General features: G+C 44.6%; 1 protein-coding gene across 4 annotated transcripts in view; it reads right to left on the bottom strand.

Annotated features, from left to right (window-relative positions):
- The window catches only part of LOC126258608 (SAFB-like transcription modulator), a 215,334-nt gene that overhangs the window by 70,435 nt on the left and 123,461 nt on the right, over positions 1–21,438 (bottom strand). For 3 of the 4 annotated variants that reach the window (XM_049955657.1, XM_049955654.1, XM_049955656.1), the window contains exons 5-7: positions 19,324–19,354; positions 7,438–7,591; positions 2,068–2,114 (exon numbers count right to left, since the gene is read on the bottom strand). In XM_049955657.1, coding sequence (XP_049811614.1) covers positions 2,068–2,114; positions 7,438–7,591; positions 19,324–19,354 — 232 coding nt within the window. The remainder of the gene's footprint in view (positions 1–2,067; positions 2,115–7,437; positions 7,592–19,323; positions 19,355–21,438) is intronic. The other variant, XM_049955655.1, reaches the window with a different exon arrangement.

Below are 21,438 nucleotides of genomic sequence, written 5' to 3'. Positions count from 1 at the left end.
CCAGTTCGATTTTACACAGAGTACGCGAAGGAAATTGCCCCCCTTCTTGCAGCGGTGTACCGTAGGTCTCTAGAAGAGTGTAGCGTTCCCAAGGATTGGAAAAGGGCACAGGTCATCCCCCTTTTCAAGAAGGGACGTCGAACAGATATGCAGAACTATAGACCTGTATCTCTAACGTCAATCAGTTGTAGAATTTTGGAACACGTATAATGTTAGAGTATAATGACTTTTCTGGAGACCCTAAATCTACTCTGTAGGAATCAGCATGGGTTTTGAAAAAGACGGTCGTGTGAGACCCAGCTCGCACTATTCGTCCACGAGACTCAGAGGGCCATAGACACGGGTTCCCAGGTAGATGCCGTGTTTCTTGACTTCTGCAAGGCGTTCGATACAGTTCCCCACAGTCGTTTAATGAACAAAGTAAGAGCATATGGACTATCAGACCAATTGTGTGATTGGACTGAAGAGTTCGTAAATAACAGAACACAGCATGTCATTCTTAATGGAGAGAGATCTTCCGAAGTAAGAGTGATTTCAGGTGTGCCGCAGGGGAGTGTCATAGGACTGTTGCTATTCACAATATACATAAATGACCTTGTGGATGACATCGGAAGTTCACTGAGGCTTTTTGCAGATGATGCTGTGGTGTATCAAGAGGTTGTAACAATGGAAAATTGTACTGAAATGCAGGAGGATCTGCAGTGAATTGACGCATGGTGCAGGGAATGGCAATTGAATCTCAATGTAGACAAGTGTAATGTGCTGCGAATACATAGAAAAATAGATCCCTTATCATTTAGCTACAAAATAGGTCAGCAACTGGAAGCAGTTAATTTCAGAAATTATCTGGGAGTACGCATTAGGAGTGATTTAAAATGGAATGATCATATAAAGTTGATCGTCGGTAAAGCAGATGCCAGACAGATTTATTGGAAGAATCCTAAGGAAATGCAATCCGAAAACAAAGGAAGTATGTTACAGTACGCTTGTTCGCCCACTGCTTGAATACTGCTCAGCAGTGTGGGATCCGTACCAGATAGGGTTGATAGAAGAGATAGAGAAGATCTAAAGGAGAGCAGCGCGCTTCGTTACAGGATCATTTAGTAATCGCGAAAGCGTTACGGAGATGATAGATAAACTCCAGTGGAAGACTCTGCAGGAGAGACGTTCAGTAGCTCGGTATGGGCTTTTGTTAAAGTTTCGAGAACATACCTTCACCGAAGAGTCAAGCAGTATATTGCTCCCTCCTATGTGTATCTCGCGAAGAGACCACAAGGATAAAATCAGAGAGATTAGAGCCCACACAGAAGCATACCGACAATCCTTCTTTCCACGAACAATACGAGGCTGGAATAGAAGGGAGAACCCATAGAGGTACTCAGGGTTCCCTCCGCCACACACCGTCAGGTGGCTTGCAGAGTATGGATGTAGATTGTCATTGGTGTTGTGGATGTGCTGCAGTTCATATCTCTATCACATCCCACACCTGCTCGAAGGCATTCAAGTCAACGGAATGGGCAGGCCAGTCCACTTGCCAAATATCCTTGCATTGCAAGAGCTCCTCCACCTGTGCTGTTCAATGTGGTCATGCCTTGTCATCCATAAAAATGAAGTCATGGCTCAATGCACTCTTGAAAAGATGCTAACGGGGAAGGAGCACAGAGTCACAAAGTTGACTGGTGAGTGTATCATGTTCAACGAGCTGTAGGGCAGTACATCCATGTAACATTACCTTTCTCCAAATCATAACTCTGGGACCACCAAAACAATCATGTTACTCATTGTTCTGAGTGCATTACATTTTCCCACCACTCACCACATAAGATAAGTCCATCACTGTACCCATTACCAAGCGCGCGAGAGAGAGAGAGAGAGAGAGAGAGAGAGAGAGAGAGAGAGAGAGAGAGAGAGAGAGGTTACTGGGTAGAACACACATCAATTAAACAAAGCTTAAAAATCTAACCTTTACTAAGGTGTTATGATATTAATGGAGCCTGTGGAAAGAATTATTTGATGGTTTTGTAAACAAACATATTTCATCAAGCCATAGAAAACTGATAGACAAACCTTTGTCATCTTTAGTTTGCTTCTGATCACTCCCGGTGGTGGCACTGCTGTAACAAACCAAAACAGCTCACAAGTAACTGCACTCAGAACATGTGAAGTAAATACGGCATTAGATAAAACAGAAAAAAATACAATTGTCAAAGATAAGCCTAATATCACATATCTTGCTAAAGGGATGATAATGAGACACACCTACAAAAATGAACTACGTACCCCACTTTATAAAAAAAGTGCTGACAATAAACTTGCAGTCATTATATCGTTCATCTTTGAAATTGAATAAGAAAGCAATTCATTTATTCATTTTAATTTTGGTAATATAAAATTATCTGCTGAAAGCTGAAGACATGCCACTATGTGCTTTTAGTTGCCATGACCGACCATCTGTTCTCTGCATACTCACAACTGCAAGAAGTCTTCCAGATTTACTTTGCCTACCTCCCTACAGAGAGAATTCTTGTTTTTATTAATTTTTCACATGCTGAAACAGCCAGCAAAACCAATTTCTTTTCTTAAATGTTACTGGCATCGCCTGCCAACTAGCAGACACAAAATCTTATGATATGGGAAACAGGAGCTTTTTATACAACTGCAAATTTTCTTTGAATGTTGACATCCTAGTATGTAACAATCCCATAATGCCACAAATTTACAACCAATTTTACTCACAATGTCATGAACACAAAAGTTGAACAAACCTCCCACATAGTACAATTTAATAATGTTAAATCATTGAGACTTATGATTTTCAGATCATTCAATAAATGCCAAAATGACTCCAATACCATCATCTCAATTTATTTTAGTTTCCTTCATAAAAATCAACTGCTACTAGTCTAAGATTTTCATTGTTGATGTGACATATTAATTAAGCCTATGGATGAATCCTTTCCATAGTTTAGAATGCACACTCTGGAAGGTGAAGAGCAGGGAAGGAATGACTGGGAAAGGCAGCAGGTGAATGGGATAAGAATGCAACAATGGCGAGCCTGTTATGGCAGCAGGCATGGGGAATGGCATGGGAGGGGTGGATGGAACAGAGGAAGGGCAGAGAGAGGAAAATGGGGTGGGAGCAGGATGAGTGAAATCAAGGTCCTGGGACAGGGATTGAGGTAGATGTGGGGTGAGGTCTAACTGAGATCATCACCAGGATGACTACAATATTGAGGGGCATGTTGTCATATGTAATTCAGAGAAGCTGGTATTACGGATAAGAATCCGGACATGCACAGTTGCGAAGCAACTGCTGAAATCTAGCAAGTTAATGCTCTGTAGTCTGTTCAATCAATGGGTAGTCAACTCAGCTCTTAGCGATTGTTTGGTGGGGTACATCAGATACGTCTTGCACCTTTGTTATCCACAGGGGTATTCCCCATGTGGTCAGGGATTGAGACTGGATATGGCTTAAGGATAGAACAGGTTGTTACATAGATTGACTAAGCAGCAGAAATCACTTTGGGAGATGTGGAAAGGGTTGTAGATAGAATGTTCGTTTCTGTGCACAATGATTAACTGTCTAGGCCCTGGCAAGGGAAATGGTTCAGTTGTTCCAGCCTTGGTTGATATAGAGTGATAGGAATTACAACTTTTGCCATTGGTACTTACAGCTGATAGAAGGTAGAGGTAGGTGTGTGTGTGTGGGGGGGGGGGGGGGGGATATAATGCCCATCCATGAAGGGCTTAGTAAGCCCTTCAATATACTGTGCGAAGGACTGCTCATAACTGCAGATGTGCTGTCCACAGGATGACTGAATACATGATATTAATTGCAGAAAGGACGACAGCTAAAAAAAGTTAAGAGGCTGGATACGGGCAGGTTTTTCGATTGAGATAGAGAGGTGCAGGTCAAGGCCCAGGAAGGTAGCACGTTGGCTTGTGGAGGATTGGGTGAAACTGGTAAGAGGAGGACTGAGAATAGTATGTCTTTGCCCTGGGTCTTGATTGTGAAGGAACGAGACAAGATGTTTGGGATTTTGGGTGGCAACAGACGTTTTCTCTAGATAGCCCATTAACATGCTGGTAAAGGATGGCTTGTACACCATCCCATTTAAAGAGTAGTAGCTATAACTATGCTGAAGTTAGCTATATAAGGAATTAGATGGTTGTTTCGAATCAGAAGGACAATGGGGGAGAGAGCAGTCGATAGTGTCAAGGCTGTGGGCATGGGGAATGCTGGTGTATTGGGATCCAGATGGTAATAGGAAGAGGATGGTTGAAAGTCACTGGAAGAAATGGTTCATCCTTTGCTGTGAGAGACTATGTTTCAGACAAGTGGTTGACTGGCATCGGTCAACGAGTCTACATTTTTTCAGTGAGAACACAGAACCAGTTACAATGGGTCATCTAGCACTGTTGTGTGTAAGGATTATGAGACACCTGTAGAAGACAGCTATGTATATGGAGTTGCTGGAGTGAGGACGAGTTGGGTTCAGGAGAGACATTCTGGGATTGGCCTAGAGATTTGGGTAGGGATTTGAGATTATTCTGGATTTCTGGGACAGAATCCCTATGGCAGAGAATGCTGGCATACGCCTAGTCAGGTGATCACTGCTAGTCGTCATGACTGTTTTGCAGCCTTTTCTGCAGGATGGCTGTTGTTTCCTTCTGGCAGAAGTTTGTATTCCTGGGAAAGGAGTGTATGTGGGCGAGTGATTCGGTTGCCTCGAGTTGGTAGGAGGTAAGGTGAATTTGCTTGTGTGGGCCTGGGGCTCATAGTATGGTGTGGCTGCCTCAGCCGGGCCTGGGGCTCATAGTATGGTGTGGCTGCCTCAGCCAAAGTGCCACAGCAACCAGTACAGGCTGGCCGGATACGAAGATGAGCAGCATGCCTAGAATTTGGGAAAATCCCAGTACAGGGAATTTGGACACTGTGCCAAACGCTTAAGAGGGCCAGCTGTGCTCCAGCAATGGTGTACTGTCAGAAATACTGAAATAATAGCTTCTTACAGCTCTTTGAAATTCTACAATAATTACCAGACAAATATTAAAGAAAATCTGAATACATAAGCGATCTTAGAAAAATGAGGCCCATTCAATACCTTAAAAATTACAGACGTTAATATTCCTCAATGACTAAATACTTTCACAATGAATCTCTGAATTAACAACTTTTAAGCACTTCATATGGTAGCATTGCACTATAGCTATCATTCCTAAAAGCCACTCATTTTTATATTATTTATTGACTCAAATTTTCAATTTGCAAATGTTTCTCAGAATACTGCATTCTCAACAATAACACAACAAATGAATGCAGAATGAGTACTTCATATCGTGTCATACTTGTGAATTTATTTAATGACTATGTTTTTATTTAATTAATGAATATATTCCTATTGTGTCAGACTACAACTGCTAATATAAAATCGTGGTGATGTAAGAAGTGGTCAATCACATGTGTTACCTGATTCCACTACTGTAAAAGAGTGCTAGAAGACCCTTCTGTCACGCAAGCCTAAATAAATGTTTAAATAATATTTAACAACAATCGTTAGTGTTTTAATGTGAGTGCACATTTGCAACACGAGTAGCTTATTTATTTGTGAACAAACCTTTATTTATATTTACTGTACGTGATCTGAGTATGACTGGATTTTTATAACATTTCTTGATTTAAATATTGTTGTAATACATTAATTTAGGGTGGGAAGTGATCAAATCATGTCTATAGAACTTCTGGACAAGAAGTGGCGGACCATCATCACTGGAGTCAAGTGGACGCACACACACTTTTCAAGGGCAAATAACTGCCATTTCTGAAGGGACTTTATATTTTGAGAAGTCAGAAAGTGATCCAGTGTAGGATACACATAACTTTTTCTGTTTGCATTATGGAACTGAGAACAGACAGCATGAGTTAAAATTCTCTGTATCAAGTTAATATGTGAATTAAGAACTATTTTGAACTTTTAACTATTGCAACTATCGTGATCATGAAATGAATTAGCTTTTGTGTATCTTGGAAGACTATTTAGCTTCAGGAATCTGCTACTCTCAACGTAACTTTACTGCATTTGATTTGGTCATTTTCTGCTAGTACTTTAATTTGATATTGTAGGACACACTTTCCATTTCTTTGAGATGCATTAACTTAAATAACCATTATTCAACATAATTTTCTGTCATCTACATCAATTACAGATGTTAGAATAGAACCCTTTCAATTACATTATACACTTATCTTTTATGTTTTATATCTGTGTATTTTATTAATTCGCTATTCTAGCCAATGCACAGACTATTTGACGCTGGATCACAGCTACAGATTATTACTTGCAGCAAGTTAGCTGCTGGGCATGAAAGCAGACATGTATGGCTTGAACCTATGTCTACATCGACATATTCCTTTTTTACACACCTGTACTTTGTCCAATTTCTCATACGAGCAACATCAGGTAAAGTCACAACTGTTTTGCTCATACGGAATGCTAGTGAGAGCAACTACTCAGCAGAAAACAAATGGTAAAGTCACAAGTTGAAGTTAGAGGCAAGGTATTCCCTCTGTTCTGTTTATGTGCCTCTTAACAGCTCATCATCTACTACCCGGTGAACTCTTACCTTTACCCCTTCAATTATTTTTCCATTAACATAATTAAGTCTTGATACAACAAACTTCAACATTCAAAATTATCTTGATTTAAGGACCATTTATCAACTGTTCATTTTCATATTTCTGTAGTGTTTCCCAGAAACCATGGGGACGGGGGTGGGGGTAAAAACGTTTCCATGCATGTTATGACTGTGATTCCAGACATTTCCTATATGGCACTACCACTTCATAATTGCCCCAAATAATTTTAAAGGAAAATTACAGTGCCAAGAGAAAACAGTTGGGGCTGATCACTTGCAAAGTGATACATATTGCACAATTAAAATCAGTGACATGTAAGTTTAGCTGTTGAGAGGAATCATTATACTGCCCCAGGAGCAACAGTATGTCATAGGTGAGCATTTCCAAAAAAAAAATTGAGCAGTATTTCACCCCATTTCATTTTGACATGTCACTACTAAAATGTATGGTTTATAGGACAGCTTGGTTGATCAAGAGAACCCAGTAGTTTCAAAAAATAAACATGGACCATAATGGAGTACAGCTCATGTACCTCCAGTTAAGAATGAAGACTTCAAATGTGTTACAAATACTTTGAAATCACAGAATCTTGTACATGAGACCACTTTTTGTTATATCTGACATAACAGAAATTTATGTCAGCAACAAGTTCAATCAGATTCACCCCATTTTACATGTCTGAAATTCTCATACATTAGACAGTTCCTTATCAGGGATTACTTTTGGAGCTTTGACCGCATTCACTAATGTCAATTTTTCATCAATACACTGTCTTCATTTCATGAAAATTGAAACAGTACCTTTTAAGTTTCTCTGCTTTCTCTTTCTTTTGTTCAACATCAGATTTCTTCTTTTCCTCAGCTGTAACGGGCTTTTTAGACTCTTCATTATGGGATTCCAATTTCCTCTCTTCTACTGCAGAAGAATTTTCACGATTGTAGGCTGTGGTAGCCTCTATTAAAAAGAGAAGCCTTATTAAATATTTTAGGGATGCTAATCCCTAACAACAACAGACAGTAGCTACTAAACATACCTTATAGGCTACATTAATCAGAAATAAAACAAACAATGTAAAATCCAAGATGGAGTGGGGACAGCTCCCTGAGATCTCTCTCTCTCTCTCTCTCTCTCTCTCTCTCTCTCTCTCTGTCTGTCTGTCTGTCTGTGTGTGTGTGTGTGTGTGTGTGTGTGTGTCTTTTTTTTTTGAGGGCACAGTTTCTATATGGCGAGTAGCAATCTATCCTTAATCAGAAACAAACCACAATACCACAATAAATTTTATAAGCATGGAAACTAGGATTTTGTCGAAGAAACTATTGTTTGAACTTCACAGAATGTAGTTTATTCCATCATATTTACTTAAATTTACTGTTGTTACCATGACCATCACCATGACTACTAAACAGGAATAGCCAGTGTCTTGAAACATTTTATTCAAATTCATAATACTGACTGAACATTCAGAAAAGAAAATTTAGCAAACTGACTAATGCCGGGAGGTATTTTATCATCCTATAGTAAACTTTGTAACGGCTTCTGTTTTATTTATTCATGACAAATTTTTTTCAAGATTTGTCTCTATGACAGACTATCAGTATTAAATCCAAAGATGCATGGCTGAACTCCTTGGGTATCATGTTCTTCGAGACTTCCTAAGGATATCTTCCTTTTTGCATGAAAAAACTGAAACTATTTCCTCCTAAAAAATTAAGATCGTATACTAAATTGCTAAATAAAACAGACCACACTTAAGTTTGCACCACAATGACACTAAAGTTATTAAAATCATTTAATTGAGAGAGGTGGAACAGAGAGGGGAGAGAAACAAGACGGTGAGGAGGTACTTAGGGGGTGAAATAGGCAGTGCAAGATGGAGAGAAAGTGGCGAGAGGGGCAGAGAGAGAGAGAGAGAGAGAGAGAGAGAGAGAGAGAGAGAGAGAGAGAGAGGGAGAAAGGGGGCAGAGGGAAGCAGAGGGAGAAAGGGGGCAGAGGGAAGCAGAGGGAGAAAGGGGGCAGAGGGAAGCAGAGGGAGAAAGGGGGCAGAGGGAAGCAGAGGGAGAAAGGGGGCAGAGGGAAGCAGAGGGAGAAAGGGGGCAGAGGGAAGCAGAGGGAGAAAGGGGGCAGAGGGAAGCAGAGGGAGAAAGGGGGCAGAGGGAAGCAGAGGGAGAAAGGGGGCAGAGGGAAGCAGAGGGAGAAAGGGGGCAGAGGGAAGCAGAGGGAGAAAGGGGGCAGAGGGAAGCAGAGGGAGAAAGGGGGCAGAGGGAAGCAGAGGGAGAAAGGGGGCAGAGGGAAGCAGAGGGAGAAAGGGGGCAGAGGGAAGCAGAGGGAGAAAGGGGGCAGGGGGAAGCAGAGGGAGAAAGGGGGCAGGGGGAAGCAGAGGGAGAAAGGGGGCAGGGGGAAGCAGAGGGAGAAAGGGGGCAGGGGGAAGCAGAGGGAGAAAGGGGGCAGGGGGAAGCAGAGGGAGAAAGGGGGCAGGGGGAAGCAGAGGGAGAAAGGGGGCAGGGGGAAGCAGAGGGAGAAAGGGGGCAGGGGGAAGCAGAGGGAGAAAGGGGGCAGGGGGAAGCAGAGGGAGAAAGGGGGCAGGGGGAAGCAGAGGGAGAAAGGGGGCAGGGGGAAGCAGAGGGAGAAAGGGGGCAGGGGGAAGCAGAGGGAGAAAGGGGGCAGGGGGAAGCAGAGGGAGAAAGGGGGCAGGGGGAAGCAGAGGGAGAAAGGGGGCAGGGGGAAGCAGAGGGAGAAATGGGGCAGGGGGAAGCAGAGGGAGAAAGGGGGCAGGGGGAAGCAGAGGGAGAAAGGGGGCAGGGGGAAGCAGAGGGAGAAAGGGGGCAGGGGGAAGCAGAGGGAGAAAGGGGGCAGGGGGAAGCAGAGGGAGAAAGGGGGCAGGGGGAAGCAGAGGGAGAAAGGGGGCAGGGGGAAGCAGAGGGAGAAAGGGGGCAGGGGGAAGCAGAGGGAGAAAGGGGGCAGGGGGAAGCAGAGGGAGAAAGGGGGCAGGGGGAAGCAGAGGGAGAAAGGGGGCAGGGGGAAGCAGAGGGAGAAAGGGGGCAGGGGGAAGCAGAGGGAGAAAGGGGGCAGGGGGAAGCAGAGGGAGAAAGGGGGCAGGGGGAAGCAGAGGGAGAAAGGGGGCAGGGGGAAGCAGAGGGAGAAAGGGGGCAGGGGGAAGCAGAGGGAGAAAGGGGGCAGGGGGAAGCAGAGGGAGAAAGGGGGCAGGGGGAAGCAGAGGGAGAAAGGGGGCAGGGGGAAAGCAGAGGGAGAAAGGGGGCAGGGGGAAAGCAGAGGGAGAAAGGGGGCAGGGGGAAAGCAGAGGGAGAAAGGGGGCAGGGGGAAAGCAGAGGGAGAAAGGGGGCAGGGGGAAAGCAGAGGGAGAAAGGGGGCAGGGGGAAAGCAGAGGGAGAAAGGGGGCAGGGGGAAAGCAGAGGGAGAAAGGGGGCAGGGGGAAAGCAGAGGGAGAAAGGGGGCAGGGGGAAAGCAGAGGGAGAAAGGGGGCAGGGGGAAAGCAGAGGGAGAAAGGGGGGGGAAAGCAGAGGGAGAAAGGGGGGGAAAGCAGAGGGAGAAAGGGGGGGAAAGCAGAGGGAGAAAGGGGGGAAAGCAGAGGGAGAAAGGGGGGGGAAGCAGAGGGAGAAAGGGGGGGCAGCAGAGGGAGAAAGGGGGGGAAGCAGAGGGAGAAAGGGGGGGAAGCAGAGGGAGAAAGGGGGGAAGCAGAGGGAGAAAGGGGGGGAAGCAGAGGGAGAAAGGGGGGGAAGCAGAGGGAGAAAGGGGGGGAAGCAGAGGGAGAAAGGGGGGGAAGCAGAGGGAGAAAGGGGGGGAAGCAGAGGGAGAAAGGGGGGAAGCGGAGGGAGAAAGGGGGGAGGCGGAGGGAGAAGGGGGAGGCGGAGGGAGAAGGGGGAGGCGGAGGGAGAAGGGGGAGAAGGGGGAGGCGGAGGGAGAAGGGGGAGGCGGAGGGAGAGGGAGAAGGGGGGAGGCGGAGGGAGAGGGAGAAGGGGGAGGTGGAGGGAGAGGGAGAAGGGGGCGACAGAGGGGGGAGGTGGAAAGGGGGCGACAGAGGGGGGGAGGTGGAAAGGGGGCGACAGAGAGGGGGAGGGGGCGACAGAGAGGGGGAGGGGGAAAAGGGGTGACAGAGAGGGGGCGAAAGAGGGGAGGAGGGAGGAGGGAGGAGGGAGAAGGGGGGAGGGAGAAGGGGGGAGGGAAAAGGGGGGAGGGAAAAGGGGGGAGGGAGAAGGGGGGAGGGAGAAGGGGGGAGGGAGAAGGGGGGAGGGAGAAGGGTGAGGGAGAAGGGTGAGGGAGAAGGGGGGAGGGAGAAGGGGGGAGGGAGAAGGGGGGAGGGAGAAGGGGGGAGGGAGAAGGGGCGGAGGCAGAGGGAGAATGGGGGAGGCGGAAAAGGGGGCGACAGAGAGGGGGGAGAAGGGGGGAGAAGGAGGGAGAAAGGGGGAGAGGGAGGGAGAAAGGGGGGAGAGGGAGGGAGAAAGGGGGGAGAGGGAGGGGGAGAGGGGGGAGAGGGAGAGGGGGGAGAGGGAGGGAGAAATGGGGAGAGGGAGGGGGAGAGGGAGGGAGAAAGGGGGGAGAGGGAGGGAGAAAGGGGGGAGAGGGAGGGAGAAAGGGGGGAGAGGGAGGGAGAAAGGGGGGAGAGGGAGGGAGAAAGGGGGGAGAGGGAGGGAGAGGGAGGGAGAAAGGGGGGAGAGGGAGGGAGAAAGGGGGGAGAGGGAGGGAGAAAGGGGGGAGAGGGAGGGAGAAAGGGGGGAGAGGGAGGGAGAAAGGGGGGAGAGGGAGGGAGAAAGGGGGGAGAGGGAGGGGGGGGAGAGGGAGGGGGAGAGGGGGGAAAGGGGGGAGAGGGGGAAAGGGGGGAGAAAGGGGGGAGAGGGGGGAAAGGGGGGAGAAAGGGGGGAGAGGGAGGGAGAAAGGGGGAGAAAGGGGGGAGAGGGAGGGAGAAAGGGGGAGAAAGGGGGGAGAGGGAGGGAGAAAGGGGGAGAAAGGGGGGAGAGGGAGGGAGAAAGGGGGAGAAAGGGGGGAGAGGGGGGGAGAAAGGGGGAGAAAGGGGGGAGAGGGGGGGAGAAAGGGGGAGAAAGGGGGGAGAGGGAGGGAGAAAGGGGGAGAAAGGGGGGAGAGGGAGGGAGAAAGGGGAGAGGGAGGGAGAAAGGGGGGGGGGAGAGGGAGGGAGAAAGGGGGGAGAGGGAGGGAGAAAGGGGGGAGAGGGAGGGAGAAAGGGGGGAGAGGGAGGGAGAAAGGGGGAGAGGGAGGGAGAAAGGGGTGAGAGGGAGGGAGAAAGGGGGGAGAGGGAGGGAGAAAGGGGTGAGAGGGAGGGAGAAAGGGGTGAGAGGGAGGGAGAAAGGGGTGAGAGGGAGGGAGAAAGGGGTGAGAGGGAGGGAGAAAGGGGTGAGAGGGAGGGAGAAAGGGGTGAGAGGGAGGGAGAAAGGGGTGAGAGGGAGGGAGAAAGGGGTGAGAGGGAGGGAGAAAGGGGTGAGAGGGAGGGAGAAAGGGGGGAGAGGGAGGGAGAAAGGGGGGAGAGGGAGGGAGAAAGGGGGGAGAGGGAGGGAGAAATGGGGAGAGGGAGGGAGAAAGGGGGAGAGGGAGGGAGAAAGGGGGAGAGGGAGGGAGAAAGGGGGAGAGGGAGGGAGAAAGGGGGGAGAGGGAGGGAGAAAGGGGGGAGAGGGAGGGAGAAAGGGGGGAGAGGGAGGGAGAAAGGGGGGAGAGGGAGGGAGAAAGGGGGGAGAGGGAGGGAGAAAGGGGGGAGAGGGAGGGAGAAAGGGGGGAGAGGGAGGGAGAAAGGGGGGAGAGGGAGGGAGAAAGGGGGGAGAGGGAGGGAGAAAGGGGGGAGAGGGAGGGAGAAAGGGGGGAGAGGGAGGGAGAAAGGGGGGAGAGGGAGGGAGAAAGGGGGAGAGGGAGGGAGAAAGGGGGGAGAGGGAGGGAGAAAGGGGGGAGAGGGAGGGAGAAAGGGGGGAGAGGGAGGGAGAAAGGGGGGAGAGGGAGGGAGAAAGGGGGGAGAGGGAAAGGAAGGGCAAGTTGTTGGGTGGAGCGTGTGGGGACTTTCCATTAATGAAAACTGAGGTCAGGATGGATCCAGGAGCAGAGGATGTGTTGCAAGGATAATTCCCATCTCTGGAGATCAAAGAAGTTGTGATGGAGGGAAATCTCCTGATGGCTGAGTTGGGAAGCAGTCCCCTAATTTGAGAATGATATGTTGAGCTGCATTTTGTGCCACCAGGAGCTCTACTTTGATCTTGGCCACAGTTTGGGAGGGGCCTTTCATTCTGATGGACAGCTGGTTGGTTGTTGCAGTGACATAAAACATTTTGCAGTGACTGCAGCAGAGTTGGCGTATGACTTGATCGCTTTTCCACGTAGCCAGATCTCTGGCGTGGTAGGGTAAGGCTTTGATATGACTGGAGAAGGAAGTGCTGGGTGGATGAACAGAATGCCTTATTCTAGTATTCTACATTCTTTGTAATGTTGTCTCTGATAGAATACTCAAATTTACCTTACTTTCAGAAAACATTCCTCAAACACAGAGGGGGTAAAATCTGTTGGATGGACATGGATCCAGAAACGCGTATTTACATGTTACAGCTCGTTTTTTTATTTATCTTCATAATTACACTAATCTTGAAAAACGCACAAATGCACAACATTACATATCCTTACATGAAATGTTCATAATACCTGCTTGATTAGGTTTGGTTCGAGTGCACAGTAAGTAGTAATTCTTAGTTTCATTGCCTGTGTGTGTTGTTTCAACTGAACAAAGTTATGTAACATGTCACAAACTTCATTGCTTGTGTTGACATGTCCCCCAACTACACTACTCTATTGGCACCAAGAATCTAGCATTAACTGTTCAGTGTTGCTCCAACACTTGGGTTCTACTCCGGTGTGGTGGACATATACTCAAATAAGGAGTTGGTAATGTCTATTTGCTGAATGGATTAGCATGTGGCAACGTTTCTATCGGGAGATATTTCCTGAACGACAAGGTCCCGGCTGGAAGTTTGAAGCAACTGTTTCCCAACTTAGAAGACATGGGACGTTCAAAAGCTTACAAGTCACAACTTGAAGAGGCCCAAGACGAGGGCACCTAAAGTAGAAGAGGAAGTACTTCTCGTCATTTATGACAACCATAGTATCTAAATGCAATAAGTAGTGTTCACTACATGACCATCTGGAGAGAGCTACACGGCAGTAAGGTGGGAGCTTCTATCGCAGCAATGCATCAGAGTCCACCAATCTGCTTCTGAGATGACACAGCTTCTCATAAGAAGTGATTTATTTTGATCTTCATGTGTCCTTTTTAGTCGAAATTCTTAAATTTCTTGCATGTTTGTATATTTATCGGTCAAGTTCTGCATTTTAATAATCTTGTAGTGTAGACTTCCACTGTCTTTAGTATGGGTAGGGACTGATTGCAGTATTCAGATGCGAGCTGAATTGGTCACCCTTTGCTCACAGCTCCATGTGGTGCTGCCTCTGCTCACACAGCTTGAGGCCAATAAGCATCTTTGTGTGTGAGGAGGGGGTGAGGGCGGTGGGATGGAGTGGGGGGGGGGGCACATGTGGTGATCCAAGGGATGTCCAAAACGACCACTTGTCTGCCAATCAGTTACTGCTTGCACTGCGAGTGACCCTTCACCTGTAGTCAAGTGGGAGGTCATTCCAGGGTGTGTCAATGAAAGACTTCCTGGGAGGCCAATTGAAGGGCCCCTCGGATCATTTCATGAAGAGGTTTCAGGCACTACTGTGTCTGACAAGGAACTGTGCCAGATGCAGTTGCTTGCACTGTTTCAAGGGAAGCCTCTGGACCTATAAGATCTGGGCAGTCTCTGAGGATGGGATTACTGGTAATTGGGAGCTAGTGATGGTTCCTGAGGGATTAGGGAGATGGCTGCCAAGGAAGGGAAGAAGACCAGTTGCACTCTGTGTGCCTGCTGGAGGGGGGAGTCATCCCAGATGTGGAACAGGGGGTTCTGAACACCATGAAGAGGACAATGTGCAACAAACTGAAGGGGGTGGCTAATGTTGGTAATAACAATGTGTGTCACTTTGGATTGGATGAGATTTTCTCTGGTTTTGGGCAGAACTGAGTGGAGTGTCTGAATCAGAAGCTCAGATAGTTCTGTCACTGTGTAGAGTCCACCACACACAGGATGCAGCAACACACGTAAATAGGGCCTGCGTGGAGGGGACTTCGCCCTTTGTTTTTAGCAACAATTTGTATTATTGTTGTAAACTGTCATAGCTGGTGGGAAAGAGCCCAAGTTCCAGGTGCTAGTAGAAAGCAGTGAAGCTCAAATCATCATTGGTACTGAAAGCTGGCTAAAGCGAGAGAAGTTCAGCTGAAACTTTTGCAAAGGCCCTACAGTGTTCAGAAAGGATAGAATAAATACAGCTGGTGATGGAATGTTTAGTGCTGTCAAAAGTATTTTACCTTTTCGTGAAACTGAAGTTGATAATTCCTTGGAGTTAGTATAGGTAGAGGATACACTTGACAACTGGAATAAGTTACTGATTGGTTCCTTTTACTGACCACCAGGTCATATGATAAAGCTGCTGAGAAGTTCAGAGAAAACTTCAGCCTCATTCCAACTAGTACGCTTCTCACAATTATAATGGGTGGCGACTTCAACATATCCTCAATATCTCTGCGAAAATACATGTTCAAAGCTGGTGGTACGCATAAATTATTGCCAGAAATTTTACTGAATGCTTTCTCCAAAAAATATTTTGAACAATTAGTTCACACAGCCACTGAAGTGTAAATGGTTGCAAAAAAATACTACCTCCTGGCAACAAATAATCCGGAGCAAATAGGGAGCATCCTGACATATAGGGATTAGTGACCACTAGGTCATTTTAATTAGAGTGAATACTGTAACAAAATTGCAAAATATATCTATTTAGAAAAGCAAATAAAAATTCTACTTGACGTCTGCTTAAGAGTGTGTCTCTACTTCTTTCAAACTGACTATGTAAGCACAGAGTAGATGTGGCTTAAATTCAGAGAAATTATATCAACAGCAAGAGAGATCTATACCAAATACATTAACAACATATGGTACCCCCATGGCACACAAAACAGGTGGGAACACTGTTGTGGAAGCAACAGAAAAATAAATAAATTTAAAAGAACACAAGATCTCCAACATTGGAGACATTTTCCTGAAGCCCAAAATTTAGTGCAGACTTCAATGTGAAATGCTTGTGATAGTTATTGAATCATATGTAAAGTACATCAGCGACAGAACACACACACACTATCTTCACTGTGTGAAAGCAATGGTAGTGTTAGCAATGACAGTGCCACTTAAGCGGAGTTACTGAACACGGCTTTCCAATATTACCTCACCAAAGAAGACCAATTAAATGTTCCGGAATTCGAATGAAGAGTAACGAAGCAACTTAAATCTTTTAATAAAGGCACGCCCTCTGGTCCAAAATTTACATCAATTAGGTTCCTTTTGGAGTATGTTGATATAGTAGATCCATACTTGGCTATCATATACAACCACTCACTCAATGAAAGATTGGAAAGTTGCCCAAGGTCACACCAATACTCAGGAGAGGAGATATGAGTAATCCACTACATTACAGACTCATATTGCTAGCATCAACTTGCAGTAAGGATTTTGGAAGATATACTATGTTCCAACATTACGCATTGACTCTAGGAAAACAATCTATTGCCACACAGCCAGCACAGATTTTGAAAATATTGTTCTTGTGCTATTGACAGGAGACCTCAAATTGATTCCGTATTTTTAGATTTCCATAAGGCTTTTGACACCATTCCCATAAGTGACTTCTAATTGTGAGAGACTGGATCTACGATTTCCTGAACGATCACAGTTTGCTGTAACTGATCGAGAGACATTTAGTCAAACAGAAATGATGTCTGGCAATCCCCAGAAGTGTTACAGCCCATCATCCGATCCTGGCCTATATAAATGAATTACGAGACAATATGAGCAGTTATCTTACATTGTTTGCATATGATGCTGTCATTTACCATCATTCAGAAGATAAAAACGATTTCAGATGATTTGGACAAGATATACGCATGGTGCCAAAAGTGGCAACTGCCTCTAAATAATGAAACGTGTGAAGTTGTCCACCTAACTGTTAAAAGGAATCCTCCACATTTTTGTTAATCACACAAATCTAAAGGCTGTGAATTCAACTAAATACTTATGTATTGTGATTATGAACAACAAATTGGAATGATCAAATAGATAATGTTGCAGGCAAAGCTGGCCAGACAGTAATTTAATGGCAGAACACTTAGAAGATGCAGCAGGCCTACTAAAAATTTCAAACTGTTTTAGCCACACTGCACTAAATAGCTGCTTTATGCGTTTAGATTCTACATCATTTTCAAATGCTGTTTTAAAGTCAGCTACAAGGGGGAGCCAGATAGCAATATGTCAACCATTTACATACAGTATATTTATAGACATGTATAATAAATTACACAGAAATTAAAAATGGAGTAATAATAACAGTAATAATAATAATAATAATAATAATAATAATAATAGATTGTCATTTTACAACTCTCCAAACAATAACTACACTGTTAAACACATATGTGCTATACTTAAAAGCAAAATAGATAATGTTGCTTACGAAAAATATTTTCAACATGCATATGATTTAGAACAGCCCATGAATACATTCTGAATTTATACATATTCGAAATACATCCACAAACGTGCATGATAGATCATAAAAGGACCACATACATGAAATAATAAAATAGACCAGGCAGTATCATGAATAGGATAGTTGCTACTCACCACATAGTGGAGAGGCTGAGTTGTAGATAGGCAAAATAAAAAGCCTTTTGGAAAGTGAGACGCGCGCGCAAACAGTCTCAGCCATTGTCAGTGACAGGAGGGAGGGGCAAACCACTCGCACACACGACCACAGCCTCGGCCACGGACAGACTGTGGTGTGTGTGTGTGTGTGTGTGTGTGTGTGTGTGTGCGCGCGTGTGCGCGCGCGCGCATGCAAATGTGTGCACACACTGGAGGGGGGGGGGCCCCTTGTTGGCCACATGCTCACCTTTTGATGCACATGCACTCCACTATATGGTAGGTAGCAACTATCCTTTACATAATATTGTTGCATTCCATCCTAGATTTTCCATTGTTTAAACAAATTACAACTGTCAAGCAACAAAACCTGGACACAATAATGCAGCCTAGGAGGCACACTTGTGAACTGTAGGTATGCTGGAATACTTTTTTCATAAGCAATGCCATCTATCTTGCTGTTAAGTTTATGGCACATGTATGTTTAACAGTGCAGTTAGTTGCTCGAACAATTGTAATAGGACTGTCTATTAGTTTTACTTTAAAACACATATCTGTTAAGTTACTATACGTAAATGGTTGACATAGTGCTACTGTAACACCCTCCAGTAGCATACTTCACTTAAATACCACACGCAGTACCAGGAATTAGTTTCCACTTGACTGTTTCTCACAACCGACTATTAGGTACTACATAATCGTACGTTTAGTATATCCAGTGTTTTTAATATAAATGGCTTTTAGACATGCAAGCTCTCCATGGATGCTACAGTTCTTCTGTGGATTCAATGTAACCCTTTGTTTTACTAATGATACTGTGTATATTTTCCTAACAGACTTTGAAAATTATAGTCCAAACACGCAAGGCAGCTATTCAATAAATGGTACGGCTATGACAATTTGAAGTCGTGAGTGCAATATGGCCACTACATCTACTACTGCATTTTTGCAGACTGTTAATAAGTGTACTAACGAGACTTCCTGTACTATGCTTGTCTATCCTTTTCTAGAGGTCTGCTTCAGACAGAACTGATGGAGGACATCAAAGTAGTTCAAGGAAGGGCAGCTGAGTTTGTATTATTGCGTAACTTGCATATCGTATCTGTGATAGGATATGCAAGGTGGAGTGACCATAATTAAAACAAACTTTTTTTTATTGCGTCAGGACCTTTTCATGAGATTTCAATCACCAACTTTCTCCTCCAAATGTGAATGGTGTCCATCTATATAAGGACAGATAATCATTTCAAATAAATAAGAAAAAATCGGAGCTGGAAAGGAAAGACTGAAGTGTTCGTTTTTCAAGTGCACTATTTGTGCAGAACAGTATAGAAATAGTTTGAAGGTGGCTAAGTAAATTGTTTGTAAACCAGTAACTGTGAATTGCAGAGTATTCATGTAGATGTAGAACCTGCTGTATCCATACCATGTACAGTGTGTGCAAGCAATATCTTCAGCTGATTTTCCTGTACAGATACACTTCTGTAAGTGGTTATTTAAAAATTGCTCTTTACTGCATATGTGCTTCTGTCCACAAATGAGCTTTCGTTTTGATGTAGATGATGTTGTTGAAGAGTTTTAGTGACTAAGCTCTAACATGGAAATCAAGTGTTTCTAAACCCATGTCCCTATAACACGTGGAATGTTCTGTGTAAGTTTGGCCGCGTCTTTTTGTTACACCCTGTATACACGTACGTGTGTGTGTGTGTGTGTGTGTGTGTGTGTGTGTGTGTGTGTGTGTGTGTGTGTGTGGTAGGGGAGGAGGGGGTGGGATATGTTTGCTTGTAAGTAGGAGAAACATGAGAAGAATTAATGCTTTATGGGTATATTTTAAAAAATAAAAATAAAAAATGAAAAAAATAAAAAATGAAAAAAAAAAACAGCAATGTAACTTGCCTTTTGAATCCTTTTCATGGGTGCTGTCCTCCTGGAAAACAAGACAAAAAAAATTAACAGATCTGAAAAAGCAGCATTTCTACAATAACAGATGAAAACTTAAATTCTGTCTACATGTCTTACTCATTACACATGCACGCACACGCGTGAATTAACTACATCATCTTCTGATGCAGAAAAGGAGATTAAGAATTACCTATTCGGTGCACACACATGAACAGACAACAACGATAACAACAACAAAAATGGTTCAAATGGCTCTGAGCACTATGGGACTTAACATCTATGGTCATCAGTCCCCTAGAACTTAGAACTACTTAAACCTAACTAACCTAAGGACATCACACAACACCCAGTCATCACGAGGCAGAGAAAATCCCTGACCCCACCGGGAATCGAACCTGGGAACCCGGGCGCGGGAAGCGAGAACGCTACCACACGACCACGACCTGCGGACGATAACACCACCACTGCAAATGATGAACTAGTACTTCTCTACACCTCTCATTCCGACAAACTTTTTAAACGTGTTTTCATATAGTCCTAAGATCCAAATTTTCAAGAACTCACTCCACTGATCTAGACTGCAGCTCCCCCACCATTTCCCCACTAACAACAGGCTGTAAACATGGAAGAGAATAATACAGTCATTTATCTGTGTGATGAATGCTGCTACACTAAAATCATTTCCCAGTTTCTTTTTTGTTACAAATCTGGGATTACCGATTTAATTTTGTGGTCCTTAAACATCTGCTTCTCCCAGGTATCATGATCGGTCTCCCTGGTAACATTTAAATCTAAGTATACTTGACTTTTTTCTTGAAAATTTCTTTTAGCTTTTTGTAGGCAGGAATGGAAAAACTCTTATGTTGTCTTGAGAACACACTCTGCTAGTCCTGTTGCCACCTTCAATCCTTTATGTCACTATATTTACAAAATAAATGTTTGGAAGCTTTTTGTATATTGTTATCAGCCTCTTTCTGTGTGGTACAACCAAAGCTAGCTGATCACTGGGAAGTTGTTCACAATCTATTCCTCATTTACAATTCTTAGGTCACCTGCTGGAGAATTTCTTCAACACAAAAACTTGTTGCCCCATTTATTCTGAATTTTTTGACCCAGTGCCAGTTTAGCATGTGCTTCTCATCTTGTCATATTAGTTGAAAATGACATTATATAACTGCATATATTCATAACCATTTGTTTTGTTCTGAGAATTGTTATTCAAATTTTTTTTTATTCTTTAACTCAACCATACTTGGCACTTCAACTCCACAACTAAACCAACTGTTTGCCCTGTATTTTTCTTTTTTTCTTCTACTTACGGTTAGACTGTTTTTCTGAACTGTTATTTTGCCCCTCCACTATACTCAAAAAATTGTTTAACCTGCATTTTTAATTTTGACACTCCCCCGCCCCCCTTTCCGTCTATGATTAGACAGTTATGTCTAATTTGGCTTCCCCAGAGTTGTTTGATGCAAATCTCCTTCATGAAATTCCTATTCTGAACAACTTTCTTAACTCATTCCACCAGACAGTTTCTTGAGGTAGTGACACTTGACTTTATTGTCCATGTACTTTTATCTGCTTAGTCTACTACAGGTATTTTCAAAATAATACGTTATTCAACAACACACACCCTGTATTTCTGCAAATAATGTAAAACAAGTGTTCTGATTTCAAACATCTATATTAGGATATAAAGACAAGTATTAGTTTAAAGTTGTTATCAAAAATCTCTAAGTTCTTGAACAATTTACTTTAAATTTTTACACAATGCGCCAGTAAATGTTCAGACGGCCGTGGGCTACAGCTTTTTAATGCATACATATGGAAAAGGCTAACGCTATTAAGTTCCTGACTGATTTACTTCAAGTTTATTTATTTGGTCATCAACATCAATTTTCTCCCCTTCAAAGTAACCCCCCCTCAGATATAGCACACTTGTGCCAGTGCTTTTTCCAATCTCGGAAGCACTTCTGGAAATCACTTTTCACTATGGTTTTCAGCTCCTTCAGAAATTCTCCTTGTATCTCACCAATGGTAGCAAAAACCCCACAGTACTTCCATTTTTCTCTTCAGCCACAGAAACAGAAAGTAGTCACAGGGTGCCAT

The sequence above is a fragment of the Schistocerca nitens genome, chromosome 1 (assembly GCF_023898315.1).
Source record: "Schistocerca nitens isolate TAMUIC-IGC-003100 chromosome 1, iqSchNite1.1, whole genome shotgun sequence".
NCBI lineage: Eukaryota > Metazoa > Arthropoda > Insecta > Orthoptera > Acrididae > Schistocerca > Schistocerca nitens.
Note: the sequence above shows the minus strand (reverse complement) of the source record. Positions and strands in the feature narration are given on the sequence as shown.